Below are 27,417 nucleotides of genomic sequence, written 5' to 3' on the forward strand. Positions count from 1 at the left end.
AACTCTCTCTCGGCCTCACGCATGGGACCTGCACCCTCCCAGACTGAGTTCCGCTGCTGCCTCCGGCTCACAGGCCTCTGAAACCATGGCCTAGGTTCCCAGCAGCACCCTTTCGTAGTGCTTTCTGGAGGAAAGGGGATTCACTTGCTTGGATTCTTTGAGGCTGGCTCTTCCCAGGACATTAAGACTAGGCCAGATAACGTTTCTCATCCTTTTTGGGGTCTTTGTTTTTTATGTCTCTGTTTTGTTTCCATTGTGGTCAAATACACATCACGTGACACTTACCCTCTTCACCATGTTTTAAGTGTATACTTCAGTACTGATGGGTATGTCCTCGGTGCCGGGCAACCACGACCACCCTCCATCTCCAGGGCGCTTTTCATCTCACAACCCTGACGTCTGTACCCGTTAAACAATAACTCACCACCGTTCCCTCCTCCTAGCCACTGGCAACCACTCTTCTACTTTCTGTGTCTATGAATTTGACTCTCTCCAGGGAGCTCGTGTAAGTGGAATCACACCGCACTGGTCTTTTGTAGACCACCTGTTTCACTTAATATATTGTCCTCCGCATCCATCCGTGTTTCTCGTCCTTTTTCAAACCCTTAACACCAAACATCAAAATCTTATCACCTTTCTGGGGCGCCTGCGTGGCTCGGTCAGTTAGGCGTCCGACTCTTGGTTTCTGTTCGGGTCATGATCCTGAGACGTTGGGGTCCTGGGATCAAGCCCCACATCGCATCGTCAGGCTCCTTGCTCAGTGCAGAGTCTGTGAGCCTGCTTGTCCCCCTCCCTCCCCCTCCGCTCTTCCCCCCTCCCCGTTTTCTTTCCCTCTCTCAGATAAATAAGTAAAATCTTAAAAAAAAAAATCTTATGACCTTCCTTAAGCTGATTTGGACTTTCAGCATGAGTTAAATCATAGAGACCAGAGCAGGCAAACAAATCAAAGCCACAGGTAATTTTAGAATATGCTTTGTCAAACTCCACAGGATCCCTCTGAGACTCAGATAGGTCCCGCTCCCACCTACTGGTTGAGTCATTGCTTTACATTACTCTCAGCTTTTTGACTTTTTAAAAATGACGCATTCAAAGCAAGAGACCGCCCAGGCAACCTGTTGTAATGGAAAAGGCATGAGAAAACAAGGACCCATGCTGATTTTCACCACTCAGGCCACCTCGGCCGAAACATTAGCCTTCTGAACACCGCGTTCCTCTGCAAAATGGAGACATTAAGAGTCTCTGCCCAGCAGCCCTTTCAGAGTTGCTTTGAGCACCAAATGAGATTCGTATGAAAATGTGCTTTGGTGTAACTATTGTGGTCAAAGTATTTCATTCCTTCTGGTTCTTATGCCTAGGGAGCTCTATGGAACCGAGCACTGAAGAGAAAAGTGTCATCAGTGATAAGACAGCCGAGTGGATCGTCGAAGATGATGATGATGTGTTTGTGGCTTCACGCACAACGGAAGATTTGTTTACTGTGATACACAGGTCTAGACCCATTTTCTTAATTCCTGTTGTAGATCCTGCCCTTTTGAGAGCTCTAAGCAGCTACGAGAATTGAAACGGGAGACTGAGTTCAGATACCCACATATGTGAACGGCAGTCCGAGGCCTCGCAGATGCAATTCGCTGACATCTTTGGGTGAAGTGGAGGAGGGGCTGGGAAGGGAGGACCAGGTGCCGAGTGAGAGGCCCCTCGTCTCCTAGCAACTGCACGGCCTAGTGTGGCTCCATCTGCTCTCTCCTCTCTCACAGCTCTGTCTACAGACAGAGACATTTAACCCTTCACAGAATTCCTCGTACCAAACGACTCTTAGCAAGAAGTGCAGTGGCGCCCCGAGCCGGGTAGCGAAGCAGGAACGTGGGCAAAGGGGGGGCAGACGGGGACCCCGTTTTTGGACGGGGGCACAGAGCAGGGGCTTGGCCGTGAGAAAAACCTTGAAAGAGCCCAGTTAGAAGAGAGGTGGGAGGGCCAGCTCAGAACGGGATCAGCCCTCAGGCCGTCTTGAGTCAGAGTCACTGAGCTGCTAGCCTTGACTCCTTAAATTCTTCCTCGGTCCCAGAACCAGGGCAGGGTCGAGCCTGCAGGCCCTCCAGCTATGGGCATGGAAAGGAGGGTAGAGGTAGGGAGCCAGACAGGGAACTCTGCGGACTTAGCAGTGAGAGAGAGAGAGAGAGAGAGAGAGCGAGAGCGAGCGAGCTGGTCAGCGCAATGGCTTGCAAGGCTGCTGTGTAGAAGATCCCAGATCATGTCACCGGCCTTCATGAAGTTATATGAAGTATTAGGAAATGTCTGCCGCATTGAATTCACTCAAAGCAAACTTTCTCTTATTTAGGTCCAAAAGAAAGCTGCTTGGCTGGAAAGAGCCCGGGGAGGCCTTTGCCGGCGGCAGCAGACCAAGCTCCCATTCACCGGTGAAGAACACAGCTGAGTCTCCAGTCAGCGAGTCAGCTGCCTCTGCGGGGTCAAGCGGCAGTGCCAGCCTCGATGCCGGCAGAAACGATGATTTCAAGGCCTTGCTACAGAAGAAGGGAAGCAAGGCAACTCCAAAGGCCCGCCCCTCAGCAGCCGAACTGCTGAGGACCACTAACCCACTGGCTCGGAGAATTATTGCACAGTTTTCAAAAGACTACGAAACCACCGATCACCCCAGTACCTAAGTCCTGGGCTCAGCAAACAGGGTGTAGTTACTAACCTTGAGGAGACGAAGGGGAAGAGAAAGGGTTTTAAAAAGGAGTTGCGGAGATAACAAAAGAGCCTACAGGTCCTTTCCATTAACTCACCCTCTGGACAGCAGGAGAGAGGCAACGCGACCTAGAACTAAATCAACGGCACTTTAATCACCTTTGGACGTTTTGCGTTTCCATACTTAACCATCTTGCCATTACTGACTACCGATTTTCTCCTTCTTTCCCCCCAGTGCTGTGCCCTGAGGAGAAATTCTCAGGCACAAGGGCACCTGTGCCATCTTTTCGGTCACTGACCGGGCTGCTCCGTCCCTGACTCCTGTCACTGAGTGTGAGAGCCGACTGGGGCTGCCAAAACTAGGGGTCGTAGGGTGCCATTGCCCGTTAGTCACTTTCCGGGCAAGGCCTTGATGGCCCTGTGTGGAGAAGCAGAAAGCCCCTGAGACCTCTTCAACCACAGTCTAGCTCTCCGACCGCCCCCCCAGAGGGGCACATGGGTGTACACTTATTTCAGCATGGGGTTGATTGGCTGGCTTTTGTCATGCAAAATATGAATGTGACTCTGTCTTGCAATTCATGCCTTTTTCAAGTTTGATTGTCTACGCGGAGAACAGGGTGATGAGTTTCAATAAACATGAAGACCCCACCCCCTTTAGCTAGGAAAAGTCAGGACTGGGTGGCTTTGGATGAACCAAATTCAGCCAACAAACGAGGCAGCCATGCGTTCTCTCAGATCTCTCAGAGGCGACTCGTGCGTTCGCCCTGAGATTCTTCGTGTCTGTCAACAGCGATAGCTAGGATCGGTGCCCAGTTCATGCTGCATTCTAAGAACTCTCGTTTCGTTTGCATATAACCTTCATTACAGGAAGTAATTAGCTGAAGGAACAGCGTCATCAAAGGCTCAAGGAGGAGAGAAAGTAAGTGTAACTTGTCCACCTCCATTCAGTTTAGATTGTGGTTTGTGGTTGCTTTTGTTTTGGTTAAAGGAAGTCTTACTCTGTTCCAAAACCAAGAATGTATGGACTAAGAAGGATTTATCCAGAACGTAAAAGGCTGCCTTGCAAGTTGCCGTGGCCCATAACACAAGAAAAAAAAGGGCTATTTTTTTTTTTTTTTTTTTGCCATTTGGGTTCCACCGTGTGACCAACTTTCAATTAACTGTGCTGTGGGGGAGTGGGGGGGGCTGGGGAAAATAGGATGCTGACAGAGCCCCAGAACAATCCCTCTGACCCCCCCCCACACACACACACAAGCTTATAGGCACTAACTGTTGGTGTCAGTTCAATTTTCTAAGCAAGGCAAGAGCAGTGATTCATCTGATTTTCATATGTCTGGTTTCTGGGAGGCTGGGGGAGAAAAACAGACAACGCATTGAACAAAAACTGGCTGCCCTAGTAATGGAGGGTTAATTGTCCATGTTCCCAAGAAGGGAAAAGAAAAGTCAAATGAAACTGTAGCCTGCTTCCTGGACCCCTTCCTCCTTCACCACCACCACCCCCCAACGGATTCATTGGCCAACCTCCTGGAGGATGCAGAAACTGCCCCAGAGACAAGCAGATCTTGATTTTGATAGGTCGCCTTGCTCACCAATGAGAAGCAAGCTCTTAGCTCCACTGCCCACACTCTAGCAGACAGAGCGGCTAAAAAGCTGCACTGAGAGCTGAGGAGACTTGGGCCTCTCGCTTAGAAGCCTTAAGCCTAGGCCCTTGGGCAGTACAGTTCCGAATGCTAGACTTCTGAGTACGGGCCGGGCTCACCAACTTCTTCACAATCCACACTTGCCCCTGGTTTAGGCAGAGGCCACTTACAAGTAATAAGCAGCGAGAACCCAGTTGCTTTCGAAAGCATTCCAACTATTTGGTTTGAAGGTCCTGATCGAATTTCAGGGGGTTTGCCTGACATAAAATAGACTCATTCCTGGCCTGAATTCATATGTATATGCCACACTTTGTCTGCCCCAGACTCAGAATTCCAAAAGACAGAAACATTTTCCTCTGTAGGGAAATGAAGGGGTGTTTGTGCTTTGGCCTAACAAAAGTGAAAGGCTGCCAGGGCCTTCTCCTTGGGAACCACTTTGAGCAGCTGAACGCTGAAGCCGAATATGAGACTCACATAGTATAGGATTTGTTACCGCTGCTGATTTTTTTCTGGAAGCTTCTCTCGTTTGCTACTTCCAGTGGGTTTCGCCTCTCCCCTCACCTTGCTATCTCTGATGGTTTTCCCAAAAGTTTCTAAAACTGAATGCCCAGACACTTTTATGTTTTAACGTTACCTCGAGTCTTACTTTCCTCTACGGTAGTCTGTATACCTGGGATTTTTATAACGTCTTCTGCATCATTATTATGGCCCTCAAATGCCCAGCGGTGTTTCCATTAGCACAAGAGGATTGGGGGCAGTGGATGTATGCCCAGAGGTAACACCAAGGACTAGAAATAGTCCTTTAATATTTTGCAGCAGGGGACCTAATCCCCAACAAACAACCAAACTGTAGAATTTGTTAGTCATCGAGGACCATAACACCAAACATCTTTCCTGCTCTTAACACGCAACCTCTCTCGCCCCCGCGATGATCCTAACACCAACTCTCTGTCTCCCACTGAGGCACATAGCACAGCGGTTGCTGCCTTGTACACCTAGTGTGCTAAGACTGGAGAAGCCAGGCGGGAAGCCCCTCCAGGCAGGCTTTCAGAGAACCTCCCCCTGCCACTGTTACTCATGCGGATAATAACGATAACAGGTTTTGAAGGCGGAAATCAGAAGGGGTGCCAGTGAAATGAAGTTGGCCCCAGGAGGTCGGCTTCCAATTCAAGTTGATCCCATCCTTCTCGTTTGCTCTGATTCTAGCCAGTAGCAGCAGGGGGCTCTGCTAGCCTGACCTCCGTCTAGTCACGAGTAGAGGGAGTCATCCCCGGGACTGGTTAATGGGTAGCTAAGAGTGCCTTGCTCTCGGTGGGTGTTCATTGCTATTTGTGGTTCACGTGTTGACGGTAGAGAGCAGGCCATTCTCGGTCCAACAGGAAGCCTCGCTGGTGCCCCCTCTCCTTTGCCTGCCTCATCTCTCGCCTGGGCCTCCCCCCGGGCCCCAACTTGTCCCTCAGCCCCAACTCCCGTGACCTGCATCCCTAGGCTAGGGCAGACCCTTTGAGGAGGCGGGCGTGCAGGCAGCCAAATAGTCGGCGGTAGCCTAATGACCACAAGTCGCCCAGCTGGTCGGAAGGCATTACCTCGAGTGTGCACAGATGGAGGAGGCTTCCGATGCGCATCTCGCCGGACACCCATCTTAACTCTCTAGACGACGCGGATCAGGTTGTGATCCCACTGTACCTACCTGTCTGAGCAGATGCGTCCCTGCACCTGCCCTCTTCCTCAGAAACAAACTATCCCCTGAGAAAAGACGAGTTCAAGGCCAGGGCTGCGCTCCTCACCGCTGCAGCCTTGCATCCTCACCGAGCGTGTAACACAGTAGCAAGCTGTCACTTGAATCGGATCTGCCAGGGCCAGGACTAGGGTGAGGTGAACGAAGCGCACGTGCTCGGGGCCGCGCACGTGCCTTACCCTCGTCCCAGCCCTGCACTTGGCACTCTATAGCTATCAGTTTATCTTCTTCCTGTGCACAAGTGCGGTTCCTCCGATAACTCCCTATCGGCTGTCGTACCAAATATTTTATCACCATCTCTTTTTCCATTGCTCTCGGCCTTTCTATGCCCGTACATCAAAGAGCCTTCAATATGATCAGAAAACTTGGCTGGTTTCCAAGCAACCTGCTCCGAGGGGCAAGTTAGGCCCCACGTTGGTGGGGATGCAGACAGGGGCAGCCCTTCGGCACGGTCGTGAATGAACTGGAGGCCTGCCCCTGGGATCTTCTCTCTCCTCTTTCTGCTCCACGTTCCCCAGACCTTGGTTCCCAGCACCAAGTCTCCTGAGTGCCTCCTGGTTTGTTCTCCTCACTCAGAAAAACGTGCTCTCAGGAAAGGGATAAAGTCCTTTACTTTGACATTGTAAGACTTAATGCTACCTTTTTTGAGGGCCGCTTGCATTGTAACAGGGGAAAAGCCTTAAGCCAAAGGAATTGAAGTTCTACTTGTGGAATGGTAGGCCCCAATCAGCTGCCGAAGTGTATTTTTCACCACCGAAAGGCCAAATTCCCTGACAGCTAATTCCAGAATATAGAAAATACCTTAGTCTCCTGGAATTATTTTCCTACATTGCTGGTGGTTGGCTACACAGTCCTGATCCCCAGTGCTGTCCTCTTGGACAAGGGACCAAGGGACCACGTTTACCAAGAGACTCTCGGAAATGGCTCCCGAAAGCCACTGAAAAGGTCGAGATCATTCATACTGGACAGTAACAGTTTTACACAAATAGAAGTCATACTAATCATTTTAGTAAAAGAACACAAGGAGTTAGAGTTTGTGAGATTGCGTCCTGTTCGTGAAAGGTGAAACCATCCAATCAATGTGTGACCGATGTCGGTCGCCCAGTGGTGGTGATTATTAAACTTCCCGGAGGTACAACTTTGCTGAACACAAGCTTCTGCTTCCCCTGCCCTTATTTATGTTTTGTGCTATCGCTTCAGCCTGGTGTGAGAGACCCCCGATCTCTGCCCGAGCACGCAGTCCCGCCAAAGCCTTTGCTTGTGTTTCAGCTATAAGTCAGGAAGATATTAGGGATTTAAGAGGACAAGAGAGTGGGGAAGAGGTACAAACAGCTGCCTTTGTCAAAGGGCGGCAAGAATTATAATTTAAACAATGACATGAAATAAAGTTCTAGAATTTTCTGAAACAGACTTATATAGGCATACAGTAGTAAATGGTTAGTGACAAATATTTGAGGCGCTTTTAATAAGTGTAGCAAAAATACATTTGCATAAGGAATGGGTTGTGTGAAATACGTATATATGTTTGTTCAGCAAAGCCCAAAATCGGGGCCAGTGGTTCTCAGAGTGTGATCTCAGAACCAGCAGCAGCCCTGGAATATGTGTGTGTGTGTGTGTGTGTGTGTGTGTGTGTGTGTGTGTGTGCGCGCGCGCGCGTGCTCGCGAGTGTGTGTCTGTGTGTGTATCGTGTGTATTCCAGTGATGTTACTTCTTCAAGGCCCTGAATCATTATAGCCACGACTGTCCAAATGGTTCCAGCCTTTCCCGTCGTTTCTGCAGGCATTAGAGCAATCAGTGTTTGGCCAAGTGATGTATATTGTCCTGTTGGTCAAGTATTCATTTGTTTGGTGTTGAGAAATGATTGAATCAGCTACTTGCTTAACCTGCAAAACCCTTGCTTTGACCTAGCCAGGACATCTGGCCTGTTTGGGGTTAAATTTGTTTGTACTTCACAAATAGGAAAAAGGGAGAAGTGTTCTGTTCGTTTGGTATTGCCAGCCCTTCAGTACCTATCTTCTTCACCGCGGTGGCTGTTCTCTACGAGGGCTCTGATTTTCAGATTTTTGCCTACATAGTGGAATTTGATATCAACAAATCCACCAACAAAATCTGAACTGGAACAACCAGTTAACCCCTCTCAGCTTCTCCTTAATGCCAAGCTTCATAGGCACTTATTCCTTACGTGGTGTTCAGCTTTGTTTTTAATGTCCAATTTTATAAAATGTTATGCATGCGGACGCGACATTGTGCTCATTGTATAAGTCACCCCAAACTCATTTCCTCCTCCGTATGTATGATGGTGAAGAAATATCAGTCTGGATGTTCTTACCTCTCCCGATCAACTGTAAATGACAAATCTTTTCATTAATTTTTAAATGAGATATATTTCCTCTGGCTAGTAGGTAAAATTTTATTCTTTTTATTATATTTCATTGCTACTCTTTTCTACTTACTCCAAAGCTTACTTTGGGGAATATTTCTTATTTCGAGGTTGTTGTAGTTCTCTTATTTCCATATTTATCTGTAGTCACGGAATGTTAGAATGGAAAGGGACCAACCTCTCATTTTACACATGAGGCCCAGAAAGGTCAAATAACTTACACAAGGTCGTGTACACAGTAGCAGGGTCTGGCCTCAATCCCAGGTCTCCTGCCTCTGGAGCCAGCGTCTTTTCATTTAAAGCGGTGCATTTAGAAAAGACCCACAGCTGGCTTCTACTTTTATGACACATGAATTTCCCGGGTATTTCAGTGAACTAATTATCTGTGCTTTAAGGGAAAATGCTCAAGATTTCTTTAGTTGAATCCGAAGACAAATCTCATTTTCAATTTAGAAACATTCATTTCCCCTCCAAATTCAGTATATGTTCCCTACTTTGTTTTTCCTAAGAGATGTTTGAAAAATGATTTTTTTTGTAGGTCAAATTCCACTTTTTAGTAGAGAAGTGTCATATGTGGGGGAATCTTCTGGCGACTTCTTTTGAAAAACAAAAAAATCTGATGTCCCCTATTATCTCTACTTCTTTTTAGTATGAACTTTTGTAATTGGTATTTATTTAAAAGAGGGCAAACCAATACAGGCTTTCCAAGAAATCTACTTTATCCTTCCCTTCTTAAACTTTAGGAGATATTTTCAGACTGTTAGATGCTCATGAGATCTTCAGTTGTTTTTCTAGAAACTTCACCTAGCTTGATGTTATGTTGATCCCTGGGCTCAAATTCTGTCTCCATCTTATCAGAAAATAACGGAATTCCCTAATCAGTACTGAGCTCTGCATGCATTCCCTTTTCTGGAACATTCTTTGCCTAGTGCGACTCTCTCTCTTGCCATTCTTGGGCTTCCTTCCATGGTTCATGCATACCTTACTATTCTGTAGAACTGCAGGCAGTGTCCCTTTAGGGCCCTGCTAGTCATATGGGGTGGTATTTCCAGTTATTTCCATTGTCCCTTGTTTCTACTGGACCTCCTCTGGTTTCCATTTTCAGGAATGCTCAGAGATGGGTGGGATCTCGACCCAGGGTGGGGGGGTGACACACTTTTTTGGTAAAGAGCCAGAGAGTATGTATTTTAGGTTTGGGAGGCCACGTGTGGTCTCTGTAGTGTATTCTTCTTTGTGGTTGTTTCTTTGTTTCTTGGTTTTACCACACTTTAAAAACGTAGATACCATTCTTAGCTCTTGGGCCGTAGAAAGCTCCAAGCTGGATTTGACCTGCTTGTCACAGTTTGCCGACCCCTGGTCCAGACAATCTTCTGGGACAGGCGGTTCTGCGACTGGCCCCATGTGATACCTGGGTCGTATGCTGGATGACGGGGCTCATGGCCTTCCCATCTACTTAGTGCTCTGTCACACTAGTCTGCACAGAAGTGGCTGGAGAAGGGCTGCATATGTCAATCCACGACTCTTTTTCATGGTGTCTCTCTCTCTCTCCCTCTCCCCTTCCCTCCCTGTCTCTCCGTCCCTCTGTCTCTCTCTCTCACTGACTGCCTTGGTTTAGAAACCCTCATTCATTTTTCCAGACCTCCTGTCCTAGTTATCAAATGTGCCTCTTCTTCCTTGAGTTTGGGGTAAACTGGCAGGGAAGAATGGACTTCTGACTTTTCTTATTTCTTTTGTCCCATCACTCGTCTCCCAAACTGTGGCTGGGCACCCCTGCCCTGCGTCATCTGGCCTGCCCTGCTCCATATTGCCATCTTGAGTTTAGGGCTGTCTCTGGAAAGTCTGGTGGCCCAGGCCATGAGGTTCCAGTCCAGTCTATGATTTCCCGGGAAAATCACCAGCCCTCTTGGGTCCCATGGTTGGTTTGAAAACCCAGAATGTCCATGTGTCCATTTTCTGTAATTCCATTTAGATCTGTTCTAGACTAATCCCCAGCAAGAAAACCAACGAGGTATAGAAAGTATTCTGTGCCCACAGTGTTTACCTGCCTAAAGCCCCCGCGTCTTGGGCCCCCAGGCAGGTTTGTGAGTTCAAACCCCTCATCAGGCGTAGACCTTACTTTTTTTTTTTTAAAGGAAATTCCCTAAAGCTTCCTCACAAATCTCTCCATCTCGGTCCCATCTCTACCTCTCATGCTACCTGGGAGTCTAAAGCTCAGATTCACATTTTCACATTTGTTCATATAAGCATTGAGGGGCATGAGTGAAGAAAGCGTGTGCCTGTGCGTGTGAGCATGGTTTCTCCACTGGGACTCTGAAGGCCCCACTGACTAATCTCTCTCTCTCTCTCTCTCTCTCTGTCTCCCTCTCTCTCTCTCTCTCTCTCTCTCACACACACACACACACACACACACACACACCATGTGCGCACACACACACACCATCCGCTATTCTCGTCAGTTCTCTGGTCCAGGTCAGATCTGATAGGGCTGGTCAAGGAGAAGGGGAAGGTGAGGAGGGTTCCTGACGCGTTTCCGCTTTTCTCGTCTTTTGAAACCTTTCTGCTGGTTTGTGCCTGCTTCTCTCAGGAAGCCATTTGAAGAAACTCCTCTGTGACAGTTGTGGACAGGCTGACGTACAGAGCGTTAGGACTTTCATTCAGTATGAACTTGGTCACTCAGACATACCTCTGAGGCTGCAGTTTTTCCTATCGAAGCTAATTACTTCTCAGGACCTTTCCGCTTGCTTTCTGTCATTTGAGCCCAGGGATCTCCCCAGTTACTGAAAACTAAATTTTTAAAAAGTCAGAAGCATGAGTACCTTTCAGGATTTCCCTATGTGAAAGCACCTGCGACAGGGTTTCTTTCAGCCTTTGGCTTAAGACTCTGCCAGAGCGGGAAGGGAACCGGGCTTGTGCCTTGGACTCTAAGGCAGTGAAAGACCTGTACTTGCCAAAAGCAAAACAAGGAAGGAGGACGGACTAGTCCTACTGTGCATGGTCAGGAGACGGATTTTGTTGCGTCGGCTGGCAGTGCTTACTGCGTGCCAGCGACGCGCTTAAGAAGACAGGAATGTACCGACCAGTACCCTAGACTGGAGGCCGAGATAAGGCCGTTCCCCCCAGTGGTGAGAAGTGTCCCTGGGTAAAATTTTCAAGAAGCAGCAGAAACTAAGAGCTATCATCATCCCAGTCTTTTTTAGAATTCTAACACAAGATGGAAGGAAGCCCTCTGTTGGGTGATATGACAAAGGATCTTTCTTTCTTCTTTCTTTCTTTCTTTCTTTCTTTCTTTCTTTCTTTCTTTCTTCTTTTTCTTCTTCTTCTTCTTTTTAAGCATTCCGTACTGGCTTGCTACCAGCAATGGAAGTGTATTCCTTATATAGCTAGAGTTGCTTGTGTCTTCTCAAAATAAACAAGTTCTGTTAAAACTCATTTTCTGTTTCACCCTCTGGTTTTCATTGTAGCAGCGATGCCTTTATTCAGACACCAAGCCCAGGTCGCGAGCCTGCGTCACTGACCACACAAGTGTGGGGCCCACACCCAGGGGGTTTGATTCTCACAAACCCCCAAGAACCCAAAGCTGATAATGCAGGACATGATGTCTCGCAGGAACCTGGCCCGCCCAGCGGTGAGCCCAAGCTACGTGGGCAGGTAATTGGTGTTCAAGGACTTCATCTCGGGGATTCGAATACGCCTGCTGCTGGAAGCACCAAGGGGCCGCAGAGGAGGCGGTTCTCTGGTGAAGTGGGCAGCCGTTGCCAGGCTCCTGAGAGGGAGGTTGTCATAGCAACTGTGCTCAGGGCACGCAGTCCCTCTTTGTTCTCTGGCTCAATGAAGCCATCCAGCAGGGCAGACCAGAGTGAGTCTGGGCTGGGGGCAAAAAAAAACACAGACCAGATGTGGCCCAGATCACTTCCATCCCTCAAAAAGGGTACGATGCCACCATGCACGTAGTGACAGCTGTATTTCAGGGTCAACTCGCATCCGAAAGGAGCTTTGTTCTCTGTCCCCCACTGGCCCATGCATGTAAAGCTGAGGGCCCCACAGCCGGCATCCTTGTCTCCCCAGGCCCTACGTTCGCTCCCGTCCCCTGACAATACCGGGCTGTTCTTCCAAAAAGACACAACCGAGCTGGAAACAACCTAGAAGGCTCACAAGGGAAGGGAGAGGGGCCAAGGCAACCCTCGGACAATGGCAGATGTTAAGATTTAAGATAAAGGTCCAAGACAGGCTGGCTTGAGTGGGCCTCGTGGCAAGCAGTACCTCAGTGGGACCCTGTGGCTCCGAGTCTGGTGCTCACCCTGGCAGGGTCAGAGCCCCCTTGTGCTTGAATTGTGACCTTGAATTGAGGAAGCTTTTAGGGACTGACCCACACTGACTAAACTCACAAAAGACATGTCAAAGGCAGGGTATGGTATATTAACTGACCAAGAAGAGAACACACCTCCAAAACACAGGTCATAGGTGCACACGGCTGGCTCAGTCCGTACAGCATGCGAGTCCGCATCTTGGGGCTGTGAGTTCGAGCTCCATGTTGGGTGTAGAGATTGCCTCAAAATAAAATAAAATAAAATAAAATCTCGGGGCACCTGGATTTTCAGTCGGTTAAATGTCCGACTCTTGATCCAGCTCAGGTCTTGTTCTCAGGGTCATGAGTTCAGACCACGCCCAGCGTGCAGACTACTTTTTAAAAATTTAAATAAATAAATAAATAAATAAATAAATAAATAAAATCTTGAAAAGAAAAAACAACCATACAGGGGCACCTGGGTGTCTCAGCCAGCTAAGCATCTGCCCTTGGCTCAGGTCGTGATCCCAGGGTCCTGGGATTGAGCCCCACATTGGGCTCCTTGCTCTCGGGGAGCCTGCTTCTCCCACTTCCTCTGCCCCTCCCCACCTTGTGCTCACTGGTTCTCTCCCTCTCAAATAAATAAATAAATAAATCTTAAAAAATAAAAATAAAAAGTAATAATACAGCGCAGGTCACAAACAGGAGGTCTGCAGGCTGGATTGAGCTCACACACACTGTCTGGGGTACATAGTGTTCTTTTTCAATTTTTAAAAAAGATTTTATTTATTTTATTTGAGAGAGAAAGAGCGTACATGCGTGCACACGCGAGTGGAGGGAGGGGCAGAGGGAGAGAGAGAATCTCCGGCACACTTCCCGCTGAGCACAGAGCCCCACGTGCGGCTCGATCCCAGCACCCCGAGATCATGACCTGAGCCGAAACCAAGAGTCAGATGCTTAACCCACTGGGCCACCCAAGCGCCCCTCCCTGTTTTTCAATTTTTGAAAATGTAGGTGGGGCACAATTTCTCCAGTTTACCTAGTTCCCCACCACTCCCTGTTACAGTAAACCCAACCAGCTTTGTTCACTTACAGTGCCTGCTACGCCCCTGAGAGCATTTGAGCCCGTGAACCTTGCATCAAGGTGTAGTCGTGGGTTGGGGTCCCCCCAGGAAGCACGCTGGGGTGGACTTTGGTGAGCAGCGTGCTCATTAGGGAATGCCCTAGGGATCGACATGGGGGGAGAGAAGGGAAGGAAACAGGCTGTGGTAGAAGGAGAAAAAGGCACCAACGCAGGCACCACAGAGCCTCGGTCGACTGGACGGCGAGCTCTGGCATCACACGGACCCATCAGAAGTGTCCCGCCCCAGGCCAAAGGCAGGACTTCTCACATGCCCCTGCTCCAGTGACTGGCTGTGGGCCACCTGACCAAGGGTCTGATGGCTAAAGAAAGGTTTCTGCCGACAGCACTCCCGGCAGCTGGGATGACAAGTCTGCCCTTGAAGGGGGACCCAGGCAACAGGGTTCTGTGTCCATCGCAGGTGTCTCTCCCACAAACGGGGCCAGTTAAACACAAATTCTTACTTTTCAATTCCCACTCCTTACCTCAGACAGATTACAGTTCGTGGGATTAGGTTCGTGGCTTTCTTAAATTGGAGTCACCGTCTCTGGATACCTGCAAGGAGCCTTAATTAGACTTTGGTGTTTCACAAGCCTCATTAATGCCTGTTAACAAACCTTCTCCAAGGGCAAGTCACATATGCAAATGAAAAGTCAGTCCGTCATAAAATACCAGGAATGAAATGGCACTGGCATGTATCAAGCACCTACGACGGGCCAGGCGTTGTGTGCTTCTCTGTCCATTCAGCAGAAACGTGACGAGCTCCTTCCATGCGCCCCGCAGAGCGCTAGGTGCTGAGCGCAGAAACGTGACCAACAGACATCATGGCTGTCCTCACGGAGCTCACCGCCCAAAAGGGCCATGGCTGAGACGAGTTCACCTGGAAGCCCTGGGGACCGGGACAAGTGGGCCTCGTGTTCCCGTTATCTAGGAGTCGCCACCCTGGAAATGAATGCCTCTGGTCATCTCTTCCCTTTTTTTAAAGATTTTATTTATTTTTTATTTGCGAGGAGCAAGAGCACAAGTGGGGTGAGGGGGCAGAGGAAGAAGCCTGCCGCGTGACTCGGCCCCAGGACCCCGGGATCATGACCTGAGCCGAAGGCAGATGCTTAACTGACGGAGCCCGCCAGGCACCCCTGGTCATCTCTCTTCTCTGTACTTCCTTCACATTGCTCTAAGCTTCGGCTCTGCTACTCAACTTTCCATGGCTCCTCTCCCTCCCATCCTTTCCAACTGTGCCCACCAGAACCCCCATTCTAGGGATTAATAGCAGTACAGCCCAAGCAGAAGGCCCCCCACAGTACCTTCCTTAACTGAGAACTGGCTCTCTCCTGAGAACTCCATTTCTTCTGGAGGCCTCTCCTCAGAGATCCTTCCCCATCGTCCCCCCCCACCCACAACTACTCCTGCATCTGGAGGTGGAGTGGGTCTCTTCCTTACTCCCCGCTGCGCCTTTCAGACCATAATTGCTGAATCTCTCAGTCACTCCCCTTCACGTAGTCTGTCATTCCATTCCTAGACTTGCCAAAATCTGGGACCATGTGAATACTCATGTAGGAAACCCATTGCAAATCCCTGGCTTCTCATTTCTTTGGCCTACTCATCTCTGATGACCTCCTTTTCTGTTCCAATCACCCACTCCCAGGGTCACAAATGGACCTCATTGTCTCCAGAATTGCTATCTCACTGACATCTTAACTTTAATCTCCCACAACCTCACATCTTTCCAACTCTCTCTCACTCAATTATCCCATTACGCTGTCCGATTTCATCGAGACCTCCAATAACTGAATTCATTCATTTATTCAATATTCAGCAGGCATCTACCACAAACAAGGCATTAAGTACTGGGGATACAGCTTTGAACAAGCCAAACATAATCCCTGCTCTCCTGGAGCTCAGCCTACTGTTCCCTTACCTCTCAGCCCTTCTCTCTATTTTAACTTCTTCACCAGTTATTTCAGCTCTAGCGTTTTGACCACTCTCTTGCAAACATCATCCATTACTTTTGTTCCATTTTCCTTCCTCCTGTCTACCAGACACAACCCCACCTGGATCAATCCAACTGTCCACATTCTCTGTTCCTGCATCCAGGCTGCTGGGAACACTGCACACAGTCATGCAAAGTGTTCTCCTACTGAAAAGGAGCCTTCAGCTCTACTCAAAAAAATCCTTCTCTGGTTCCACAATCAGTTTGCTTTTCTATTCATCACAACTTCAAACCTCCATTCTCTTCAGACTCAAAACCCTCCACTAGCCCCCCCCCACTTCTCCAGCAGATGACTTCCCAGAGGAAGTAGAAACCATCAGACCGGAAGTCCCTTACCGTCCGAACAACAAATCCGCCATCCCATCTGTATGTGCATGCTTCCTTATCCCTTCTCTATCTCCAACTTCTTCTTGCCAATGAACATTTAATCAACAAATACTAATCAAGCGCCTACTCTATGACAAGCACTGTGCTAGGAACTCGAACTATAACAGTAAGCGGAACAGTCAAGGTTCCTGACTTTCAGAAGCGTGCATTCCAGCACGAAGGAGCAGACAACATGTTAGTAAACAAACCAACAAGATCATTTGAGATTATGAAGGGAATACAGTCAAATGTTATGATAGAAAGTAATAGGGGAGGGGCGCCTGGGTGGCACAGCGGTTAAGCGCCTGCCTTCGGCTCAGGGCGTGATCCCGGCGTTCTGGGATCGAGCCCCACATCGGGCTCCTCCGCTGGGAACCTGCTTCTTCCTCTCCCACTCCCCCTGCTTGTGTTCCTTCTCTCACTGGCTGTCTCTGTCTCTGTCAAATAAATAAATAAAATCTTAAAAAAAAAAAAAAAGTAATAGGGGAGAACTATTTTGAATATGGTGTCCAGGAAGGCATTTGTCAGGAGATGACTTTTGAGCTGAGGGGAATAAAGTTGTGTTTTGAACATGTTAAGTTTGAGATTCTTATTAGTTGTAAAAATTGGAAATATCAAGTAGGTTATAGGTTCTACCTGGAGCTGAGGAGAGAAGTCAGAGCTAGACATGTAAATCTGAGAGCCATAAGCAGAGAGGTGTATTTTACGCCTTGGTGCCAATAAGCTCATTCAGGGCGAGAACGTAGATAGAGGAGAGAACTGAGACAGAGATGTGGGGCCCTCCAAAACTTGGAAGCTTGGTAGGAAAAGGGGTCAGCAAAGAAAATTGAGACAGAGCTGAAGGAGAAAACCTAGAGAATGTGTCGTCATGAAAGTTAACAAGGACGGTTTTCCAAGAAGGAAGAAGTGATCAACTGTGTCAGGTGCTGCTGAGAGATCAAGTAATACGAGGACTGAGATGTAACCACTGGGTTTGTTGGATGGATGAGAAGAGCAGTTTCGGTAGAGTTGCAGAATGGAAGCTCAGTTGGAGCTAGTTGAGTAGAGAATGGGAAGAAAGGGAGTGGAAAGAATGACGACAGACAAGGCTTTGGAGAGTTTTTGCTGTGAAGGAGAGCAAAGCAATAGGAACATTATTTGGTGAGGGAGACAGAGTGGAAAGAATATTTTTGAGGATGAAAGACAGGGGTGCTCGTTTGTATACACATGGAAATCATCTGGGAGCAAAGAAATATTGATGAAGCAGAAGCCCTTGAAAAGGTGAGAGTGAGGGGCGCTTGGGTGGCTCAGTCGGTTAAGCGTCTGCCTTCGGCTCAGGTCACGATCCTGGGGTCCTGAGATGGAGCCCCGTGTCCAGCTTCCTGCTCAGCGGGGAGTCTGCTTCTCCCTCTCTCTGTCTGCCCCCTCCCTGCTCATCCTCTCTCTCTCTTTTACTCTCTCTCTCAAATTAAAAAAAAAAGTAAGAGTGAATAATATCCTGAATACAGGTGGAAAGGTTGGACGACTTTATAGGTGTGAGGACACTTCCTCCGTCGAAACAGGACAGAAGGCAGAGTATTTAGGGACAGAAGCAAGTATATGAACTGCTGCGGATGTAAGAGCCTGGGGAAGCTCATTTCTGGCTGCTTCTAATTTCTCAGTGAAATCGGAAGCAAAGCCACCAGGTGAGATGGTGCAGCCTTCTTGGGGGAGGGGTCACTCTCTCTGGAAATAACGAGGCAATGTGGAAGTCCATACAGGGTTCCGCGGGGGGCGGATTCCTTTCTCCTAACTCCTTCTGGCTGGAACAAAAACATATCCACATCTCTCCATCTGAAAAATCACTCTTCCTGGACCTCACATCACTTTCCAGCTACCATCCCAGACCTCATCATCTCCCGTCTTTAAGACTAAGGCCATAAAAGAATTGTCAACTCTGACCACATGGCTCTCACTTACAACTCTCTCTGATCTGATGTCTGCCTCCATCCCTACACTAGGTCCGCTGTCCCAAGAACCAAAATCTGTGTCCAAAAAAATCCAGTGAGGCTTTCAGTCTGTATCTTTTATCTTTGAGGCACTTTGTACTGTTGACCACTGCCTCCATCCCCCAGAGCTGCTTATTTGCCCTCCTTGACACCACTCTCTTCTGGCTTCCCCTCTCACTTATCTGACCGCTCCTTCACAATTTCCTTTGCTTCTCCCTCCCCTCTTCCTTTAAGCACTGGACTCCTCAGGCCTGTGTCTGAGGCCTTCTCTCTTTTTCCTTTTTTTTTTTAAGATTTTATTTTCTTTATTTATTGCGCAGAGAGAGAGAATGAGAGAGCACAAGCAAGGAGAGTGGCAGGGGGAGAAGCAGGCTCCCTGCTCCCAATGTGGGGCTCAATCCCAGGACCCCGGGATCATGACCTGAGCTGAAGGCAGACGCTTAACAGACTGAGCCACCCAGGCGCCTCCCCTTTTCCTTTATAAGCTTTCCCTGGCTCGTGTCATCCACATCTACTGCTCCTCTCCGTTTCCTACCTCAGTGAAGCGTATCACCACCCACTCATTGGCACAAACCAGAGGCCTGGGCATCTCCCCAGATGTCTCCTTCTCTCCAACATCCGATACGCTTTGCAGATTGTACCGTGGAAATCTCTCTTGTATCCCTTTATCCTTTGTTTGATTTGTTGCCATAGGGGCTCCATATATGTTGAGAACCCTATCACCCTATTTCATTTATTTCACCTGGTAGAAAAGGAGCCTCAAGCCACACCGAGACATCAGTTGCAGGTAGATAAAACCTAAATGTGAGCAGCAAAGCTGTAAGGCTTTCGGAAGATAACATAGGAGAATATCCTCCTGGCCCCAGAGTAGAGAAGGATTTCCTAAACAAGACCCAGGGGCGCCTGGGTGGCACAGCGGTTAAGCGTCTGCCTTCGGCTCAGGGCGTGATCCCGGCGTTCTGGGATCGAGCCCCACATCGGGCTCCTCCGCTATGAGCCTGCTTCTTCCTCTCCCACTCCCCCTGCTGTGTTCCCTCTCTCGCTGCCTGTCTCTATCTCTGTCAAATAAATAAATAAAATCTTTAAAAAAAAAAATACCCAAAACGACAAACTATAAAGGAAAAGTGATAAAATTCAGCTCCTTTAAAACTAGGAAACCATTTAGAGAGTGAAAAGGCAAGCCACAGAAGAGGAAAAGATATTTGCAACACATATGACCAACATGGAACTAGCATTCGGAATCCACAAAGAACTCCTACAAATTAGTAATAAAAACAAAGAGAACTCAACAAAAAAATGGGCAAGAGACTTATGTGGGCTCACGATAAAAGAAGGAATCCAAATATTCAATAAGCATGGAACGATGTTTAGTCCCACCTATCAACAGAGACATGAGCAATGGGGGAGGATGGATTACCAAGGGGTAGGGGAAACTCTTGGGTGTGATGGGTATGTTCATTATCTCGATTTCTGGTTTCACAGATGTTTACTCATCAAATTGTCACTCTAAATACGTGCGGTTTGGGGCGCCTGGGTGGCTCAGTCGGTTAAGCATCTGCCTTTGGCTCAGGTCATGATCCCGGGGTCCTGGGATCGAGTCCCACATTGGGCTCCCTGCTCAGTGGGGAGCCTGCTTCTCCCTCTGCCTGCCACCTGCCATTCCCCTGCTTGTGCTCTTTCTCTCTCTATCTCTGACAAATAAATAAATAAAATCTTTAAAAATAAATAAGTACGTGCAGTTTGTTGTACAATAATTATACCTCAGCAAAGCTGTAACACACACACACACACACACACACACACACACGACATACTGTTTCATACCCACGAGACTGGCAAAGTATTTTTAAGTCTGGCAGTAACTAGTGTCGAGGAAGACACGAAAGAACAGAAACTGGTATGCTGCTGGTGGGCATCTAAATTGATTCAACCACTTGGGAAAACCGTTTGTGTTTATCTATTAAAGTTGAAGATACACACTCCCCAGGACCCAGCAATTCCACTCCTAGCTATATAACCTAGAGAAATGTGGACACCTTTCCCGAAAGAGCTGTAGAAGATTCATAGCACATTGCACATGGCGGCGCAAACTGGAAACAACCAAACAGTCCATCAAGAGAATGAGCAAACTGTGGGTTTCCTTTTATTTTTTTGAGAGAGAAGGGTGGGGGACACGTGCATGCAACCGGGGAGGGGTCAGAGGGAGAGAGAGAATCTTAAGCAGGCTCCATACCTAGCTCGGAGCTCGATCTCACGACGCTGAGATCATGACCTGAGCCAAATCAAGAGTTGACGCTCAAAGGACCGAACCACCCAGGTGCCCTCAATCTGCGGGATTCTATACAGCTCAAGTAATGAAACTACAGCACTTGCGACAACATGTATGGAGCATAGAAATATAAAGTTGAGCAAAAGAAGCAAGATACATAGGAACACAGAGAGGATGGATCCTTTTATAAAAAGTGCAAAAGCCATCAAAACGAAATCCTTCCTTAGGGATGCAGAGGTAGATGGTAAAACGATAAAGAAAAGCAAGGAGATTGTTATCCTCACTGTTAAGAGAGTGGCTCCTTGGAAGTGGAAGGGTCAGCTGTAATTGAAGACACGGGGAGGATTGTCTGGTATGTCAAAAATGCTATTTTTGGACCAGGGTGGTGGTCACACTTGTGGGCACTTGTAACTATTTTTACGAGCGTTTAAGCTGTACATTTGTTTGAAGCCCTTCTCTTCATGTGTGTATGTCATATTTCACACTACGGACATTTTTTGAAGACCCAGGATACAATGGCGAGTTACACCAAATTTATGGGAAGGGCTGAAAGAAAAGGAGTCTAGGAAACCGAGAGGGAAGCAGCTCCCAGATTTCCAAAGGGGGCGAACAACAGCGTCAACCGTTATCCACCCCTTCTTTGCAGAACACATCAGAGCAGGCTGACAGCCGCCGGCCCGTGTCCTTGCAGCTGTAGCAGGAATATGCTCGCACAAGAGAAAAAAGAGCGAAGGCACAAACAGATGAGAATAAATACTATTAGAAGGCAAACATATGGGAAAATGTCTACTCTTCCTTAATGAGCAAAGACATACAAAATTTTAAACCCCGAATGGCCATTTTTTGCCTATTATAGTAGCTGCGATCGAGGGGAGGCGGAAGACATTACGGTATGTCGGGCTGAAAGAGTACCACGTTGATGCATGGTTACTGGCTGCTCGTACTATGAATAAACACCGTTCCTTTAAAATAAGATCTGGCAATGTGCATCAGGAAATTTCACATGATCATACCATCTCACTCAGTAATCCTGCTTCTGGGAATCTATGCTAGGAAAATTATGCAAAGAAAGGAAAAGTCTATATGAATGAGTCTGGAAGTGACTCAAGTATCCCTCAACGAGTAAACCACTGAATAGTAACTTGAAGTGTCACTAAGTAAAAATCATAATTATGATGATGGAGAAGGAAGGAAACTAACATTTATTAAGTGATACTCTTTGACAGGTACTACATTTATTAGGTGTATTACTTTATCGAGTTTTATGCAATCACCTCCAAAGTCTTTCGGTGTCACTTGCATTTACACATAGAGGAACCGAACCTCAGAGAAACGAGGTAGCTTGCCAAAGACCACACGGTTGTGAGTGGCAGAACCCAGTTTTGAGTACACATCTGTCTGAATAATAAACCTCTGTAATTTTCACTCCATTACACAGCAACATGGAAAAAAATATCTTTACTGGCATCTCCTGAAGTATTTTCCCCCAAACACATAGGATATTATGAATACTTTTTTTTTTTAAATACCAGATGTAAAAGGTTTTTTTTACCCCTGGACTTCTCAGAGCCTTTATTACACTTTCACTCATTCAACCAGTATTTACTGGGTGTGTTGGACACTTAGGTGTTGGGGACACAACAATGAATCAGAGAGACATGATCCCTGACCTCATGAAGCTTATATTCCAGTCGACTGAGGCAAAATGCAAATAAACACCCCAAATTACCCCAGATTGCGGCAGAATTAACAGGGCGACATGGGAACTGGGGTGGGGGGGCGCTAGTCCAGATGGGTTGATTGATTACAGAAGGTTTCTCGGAGGTGACTTTTGAATTGAGACCTCAACGGGCCTGCAGGGAGGGTCTTCCGGGCAGGCGGACAGCAAATTCAAAGACCCCGAGGAGGAAGAGAGTTTACTGTTTTCAAGAAATAGAAAGGATCACAGCATGGCTGGGGGGTAGGGAGTGAAGCCTAGTGACCATGATAAGGAGTTTGGATTCTATTCTAAGAGCAAAGGAAAGCCATTGGAGGGTTTTAAGAAGGTCGCTGACGGCTTGGATTTAAAAAATATATATTTTGGCTCCTCTGCAGGCCAACAGATTGAAGTAACAATGAAGGCAGGAGACCAACGAGGAGACCGTTGCAGCAAGCCATCCAGGCAGGGCGGTGGGTTGGCCCAGGGTGGCCACCACGGAGATGCAGAGAAGCGGAAGGATTCGGGTTCGATTCTGAATGTTGAGCCAACTGGACTGGCTGGTGAATTGGAAGTGGGTGACAAGGGAAAGGGAGGAATCCAGAAAGATTCCTAGGTGTTGGGTTCCGGCAGTTGCCATGATGGTGGTGTCATTTATTGGGATGGTAAAGATTTGAGAAGGAGAGGGTTTGGGAGGGACAGAGGAATGAGTGGCTCTGCTTGATATATATAAACCTGAGTTGCCTGCTGGACATACAGGTGCTGATCCCAGGTGGATTGGCAGTTCAGTGCTGGGGAGAAATGTGGGAGTCCTTGGAACATGGTTTAAAGCCTTGAAACCGGATGAGTTTCCCTAAGGAGCAAAAGTACCTAAGAGAAGAGGATATAGGATGAGCCCTAGGGCTGTCCAATGCGTAGGCAGCCAGTAGAGAAGGAACAACCAAGATAGGAAATGGAGCTGTGAACTGCCAAGGGCTCTTACGTGTGGTGTTTCCAAGCCTTCGTGACCATGGAACCTGTTTGTCATGGGGCAGCTTGTGCTCAGCAAAACCCAGGAAAATGCTGGCTTGTGCTACAGCGAGTGGCAGGGTAGGCTGCAAAGTGGTGTGCAAGCTATGATTGCAGGCATGTACAACCCTGTACGGAACATGCGTGGCATATGTGCTCGATAAATATTTCTTGAATAAATTAATGAATGAAAAGAATACGCATATGGACAACAACCACAACACAACCACTACCAGGCAATAAATAAAAATGACAGTAGTTGCTAGCGCTGAGATATGTCTAGAGATAGCTTTTCCAACTTGTCTGCAATGTTTTGTTGCCTATTTTTTCTAATGGTGTTTTGCCAGTTCCGTGCATCCATCTGTCTCTGCCACATTCAGGGATACTATTCCCAGACGCTCTATAGAAATCCACTCTGCTTGTTTGCTCTTGCTCGTTTTGAAATCCTTGACACCGTTCCTGGACTGTTTCATTCTTATTTTTTTTTTTAAAAGATTTTATTTATTTATTCGACAGAGATAGAGACAGCCAGCGAGAGAGGGAACACAAGCAGGGGGAGTGGGAGAGGAAGAAGCAGGCTCATAGCGGAAGAGCCTGATATGGGGCTCGATCCCATAACGCCAGGATCACGCCCTGAGCTGAAGGCAGGCGCTTAACCGCTGTGCCACCCAGGCGCCCCTGGACTGTTTCATTCTAATTCCATTCAGTTCTATTCATCTCCAGCCTGAAGAGATAGTACAGACGAGGCCCGGCTCTCACGTTGCTCACGATCTAAAGGGAGATGGAGCTGCAAACCGTACTCAAAATCCACTTCCCCTTAGCCCTCTCTAGCCCCCTCTAGTTTTCTTCAGTCTATCCTGAACTTTTTTTTTTTTTAAGATTTTATTTATTCATTTGACAGAGAGAGAGAGCACAAGCACGGGGAGCAGCAGCCAGAGGCAGAGGGAGAAGCAGACTCCTCACCAATCAGGGAGCCCAACACGGGGCTCAATCCCAGGATCCCGGGATCATGACCTGAGCCCAAGGCAGACGCTTCACCGACTGAGCCGCCCAGGTGCCCCGTCCCTGAAGTTTGACCCCTGTTTACGCTTTCATGCTTCCAAATCAGTCCCCTCTAACTTCCAGCTGTAGCCTACCCCTGCCCCTCCAACTAGCCCATTGAAGTACCTACTTAAGGTAAATAAGCCCCCCTGGCAAATATCTAGAATAAGAAATTACAGTGGCGTTTCCCCCATGGAGGTGATTTCTCTGAGCTCCTGTGTAAACCGTCTTTATGGACATTTGCTCATCGTTATTAAACACGTCTCTCTGTGTGTGTGACCATTGCTTTTCTTTGTTTTTGGAAGAGCTCCTAAGGATTTTTGCAGGTTTTGCTGGGAGAAGACACCTTGGCACTGTAAAACACCCCACCATCACTCAGGATGTCATCTCATAGAGCTCTGATTACGTGAATGGATACATTTTGCCAAAAAAAGAAAAAAAATACTGGCTCATGCAAACCTAATAGATGCTTACGTTGGTTGAGAGTGTACCACGTGTCAAGCATTGCTCCTAAGCACTTTATTCAAATTCATGATTTAACCCTCCCAACACGCAGTGAGGGAGATAATAGTAGGTGCCCGGTTTTGCAGAGGAGGCCCCGAAACGTTAAGTAGCTCACCCGTGACGTTACAGCTGGTAGGTGACAAAACTGGGATTCATACCCAGACAGCTGGGCTCCATGCTGCCCTTACTATACTCATTACAAACTTACGTATACAGATACATTATACATGACTTTCCGTGTGGTTTTAAGCCCATTAACATGGATTACTGTCTGGTTCATACGAACCTCTTAAAGCAGAGCGAGCATACTTTCACACCATTAAGTTAGAAGGGGCAACACTTTGAGACACTACAATGACCCCCTAGACCATGTGAACTTCACACCCTTTTTGGAGCAAGCATTTTGTTGAGGTTACAAAGGAGTAACGTGTCTAACATTGCTAAAACAACTCCTATCTTGGAATGTCTTAGGTGTAATCCTCATCTCAAACGAAATAAGCCCCCTGAAGGCCTGTAATTAATTTACTTTGCTTAAGAAATGTCATTTCAGCAGAGCAAAGACTACCACATTGGAACCTTGCCTTGGCACTGTTCCCTATAAAACCAATTTAGTATCAGGCCAGAGGCCTTGGATGGAATCCAAAGGAGGTTTATTTCCGAAGTAATGAGATACCCTTGCTAGATGGCAACCTCCCTTCCTGAGGCAGTCCTATGGTCTGGATACAGAGAAAAAGTTTTATAAGAAAATCTTGTTATGTTATTAGCTAATTAAGTGATCAAGGCAGCTCTTTTAAGAATAAGAAGTTGTGAAGAGAAATGGGTACCCTTACACACGATCAATGGGAGCGTTGGCTGGTCTTCCCCCTTTGGCAAAGGGTTCGGCAATTACTATGCAAAATTCTAAATGCAAAATCCTTTGTCCCAAGTGTTCCATGTGTGGGAATCTATCTATGCTGAAGATATCTCACATCTGTGCACGATGTACCTTCAAGATGTATGTCGCAGCACTGTTTGTCACAGGAGACCAGAAATAATCCCTAAGTGTCATTCAGTAGGAAACCAGTTAGATAAATTCGGATCCATCCATATAATGAAATTCTATGCAGCCATTAAAAAAAGAGAAAATATTCATACAGTGGAATACTACCAGCAATTTAAAAAGAAACAAACTGCTGCTACTACTCACGAAAAAGTCAGATACAGAGGAATGCCTACTAAACGGTTCCGTCTATATGAAGTTCAGAACTTCCCTTTCTGGCCAACGTGGAGTAACAGGGACCAGATTTATCTTCTGGTCTGAAATAACAACAACAAAAATAGAATATATGAGACTTTGCATTACGGTTTCCAAGACGCTGGATGTCAGTACACGAAAAAAAGCAAATCTCAGTGATCCCTGAGAGACTAGAAACAAACTAGGTGAGCCCTACAATTGCCCTGGCTTACTACTGTGTTTGAGTCTCCAGGTGATGGTGCAGCAGGGAGGGGGAACCCAATTAGAGCCCAGTGGAATTTCTGAGTTGAGTAAATGGGGCTGAGAGTTCAGGAGGAATGAAGCAGCTGGAGTTAGCAGGACAGTACTCCAGAGAGGATGGCACTTTACAGAAAGAAAGAACCTCAGAGATCGGCAGAGAGTATTTCCTCAAGTATTCAGATGAGGACTGATTAGTTTGAAGGAAACTGCCTGAAAGGAACAGGGGCCAAAGTTGCTGGAGCTCACATGGGGCTATAAGTAGATGATGTTCTTATCAAATAAGAGTGGAAACACTCCTAACTTACGGGGGATCCTTTAGCGTCTTTAGAAGGCTATTGCCTCAGTAGTGGGGTCAAATTAGATCTAGACCCAAGTCTATTCGGAGCCTCACTTAACAAAGCTTTAAAATGAGCCTCAGGGACACCTGGGTGATTCAGTTGGCTGAGTATCTGACTCCTGGTTTCAGCTCAGGTCATGATCTTTTGGTCATGGGATCAAGCCCTGTGTCAGGCTCTGCACTCAGGGTGGAGTCTGCTTTATATTCTCTCTCCTTCTCCCTCCCACTCTCTCTTCTCTCTCTCTCTCTCTCTCTCTCAAATAAATAAATAAATAAATAAAATCTTTAAAAATAAAATAAAATAGGGCCTCTGGGTGGCTCAGTTGGTTAAGCATCTGCCTTCGGCTCAGGTCATGATCCCAGCGTCCTGGGATCGAGCCCCGTGTCAGGCTCCTTGCTCAGCGGGGAGTCTGCTTCTCCCTCTGCCTCAGCCTCTCTGCCTGCTTGTGTGCTAGCTCTCTCTCTTTCAAATAAATAAATAAAGAAATCTTTAAAAAAATAAAATAAAATAAAATGAGCCTCAAAGGAATCAAACTGTTTCCAAGTAACTTAACTGCATCCCAGAGTAAAGCTCAAGAATCCTTACAGAAATACAAAAATCTAGCACACACAACATAAAATTCATAACGTCTGGCATCTAATCGAATAATAACATTGTGTAAGGCAAAAAAGACTTCCTGACCTAATCCCAATAACTGTGAAGATGGTATGATAATGTGTCCAAGATTATGTTAAGTTTGATGACAAAGGCGATTTGGGGGGTGTAATTAAGAATACTGATCAGTTGACTTTGAATTAATCAAAAGAGAGATTACCCTGGTGGGTCCAATCTAATCACTGAGATCGTAAAAGCAGAGCGTTTTCTCTAGCTGGTAGCAGAGGAGGAACTGAGAGAGATTCCAAATGAAAGAAGGATT

General features: G+C 47.2%; 1 protein-coding gene across 2 annotated transcripts in view; it reads left to right on the forward strand.

The window, feature by feature from the left end:
* NHSL2 (NHS like 2) overlaps positions 1 to 11,872 on the forward strand; it is a 255,572-nt gene extending 243,700 nt beyond the window's left edge. For both annotated transcript variants that reach the window (XM_057312449.1, XM_026485752.4), the window contains 2 exons: positions 1,356 to 1,488; positions 2,336 to 11,872. In XM_057312449.1, the coding sequence (XP_057168432.1) occupies positions 1,356 to 1,488; positions 2,336 to 2,660 (458 nt within the window). In that variant the 3' untranslated portion in view covers positions 2,661 to 11,872. The remainder of the gene's footprint in view (positions 1 to 1,355; positions 1,489 to 2,335) is intronic.
* The last annotated feature ends 15,545 nt before the right edge of the window (positions 11,873 to 27,417 follow it).

This window comes from Ursus arctos, chromosome X (genome assembly GCF_023065955.2).
Source record: "Ursus arctos isolate Adak ecotype North America chromosome X, UrsArc2.0, whole genome shotgun sequence".
NCBI lineage: Eukaryota > Metazoa > Chordata > Mammalia > Carnivora > Ursidae > Ursus > Ursus arctos.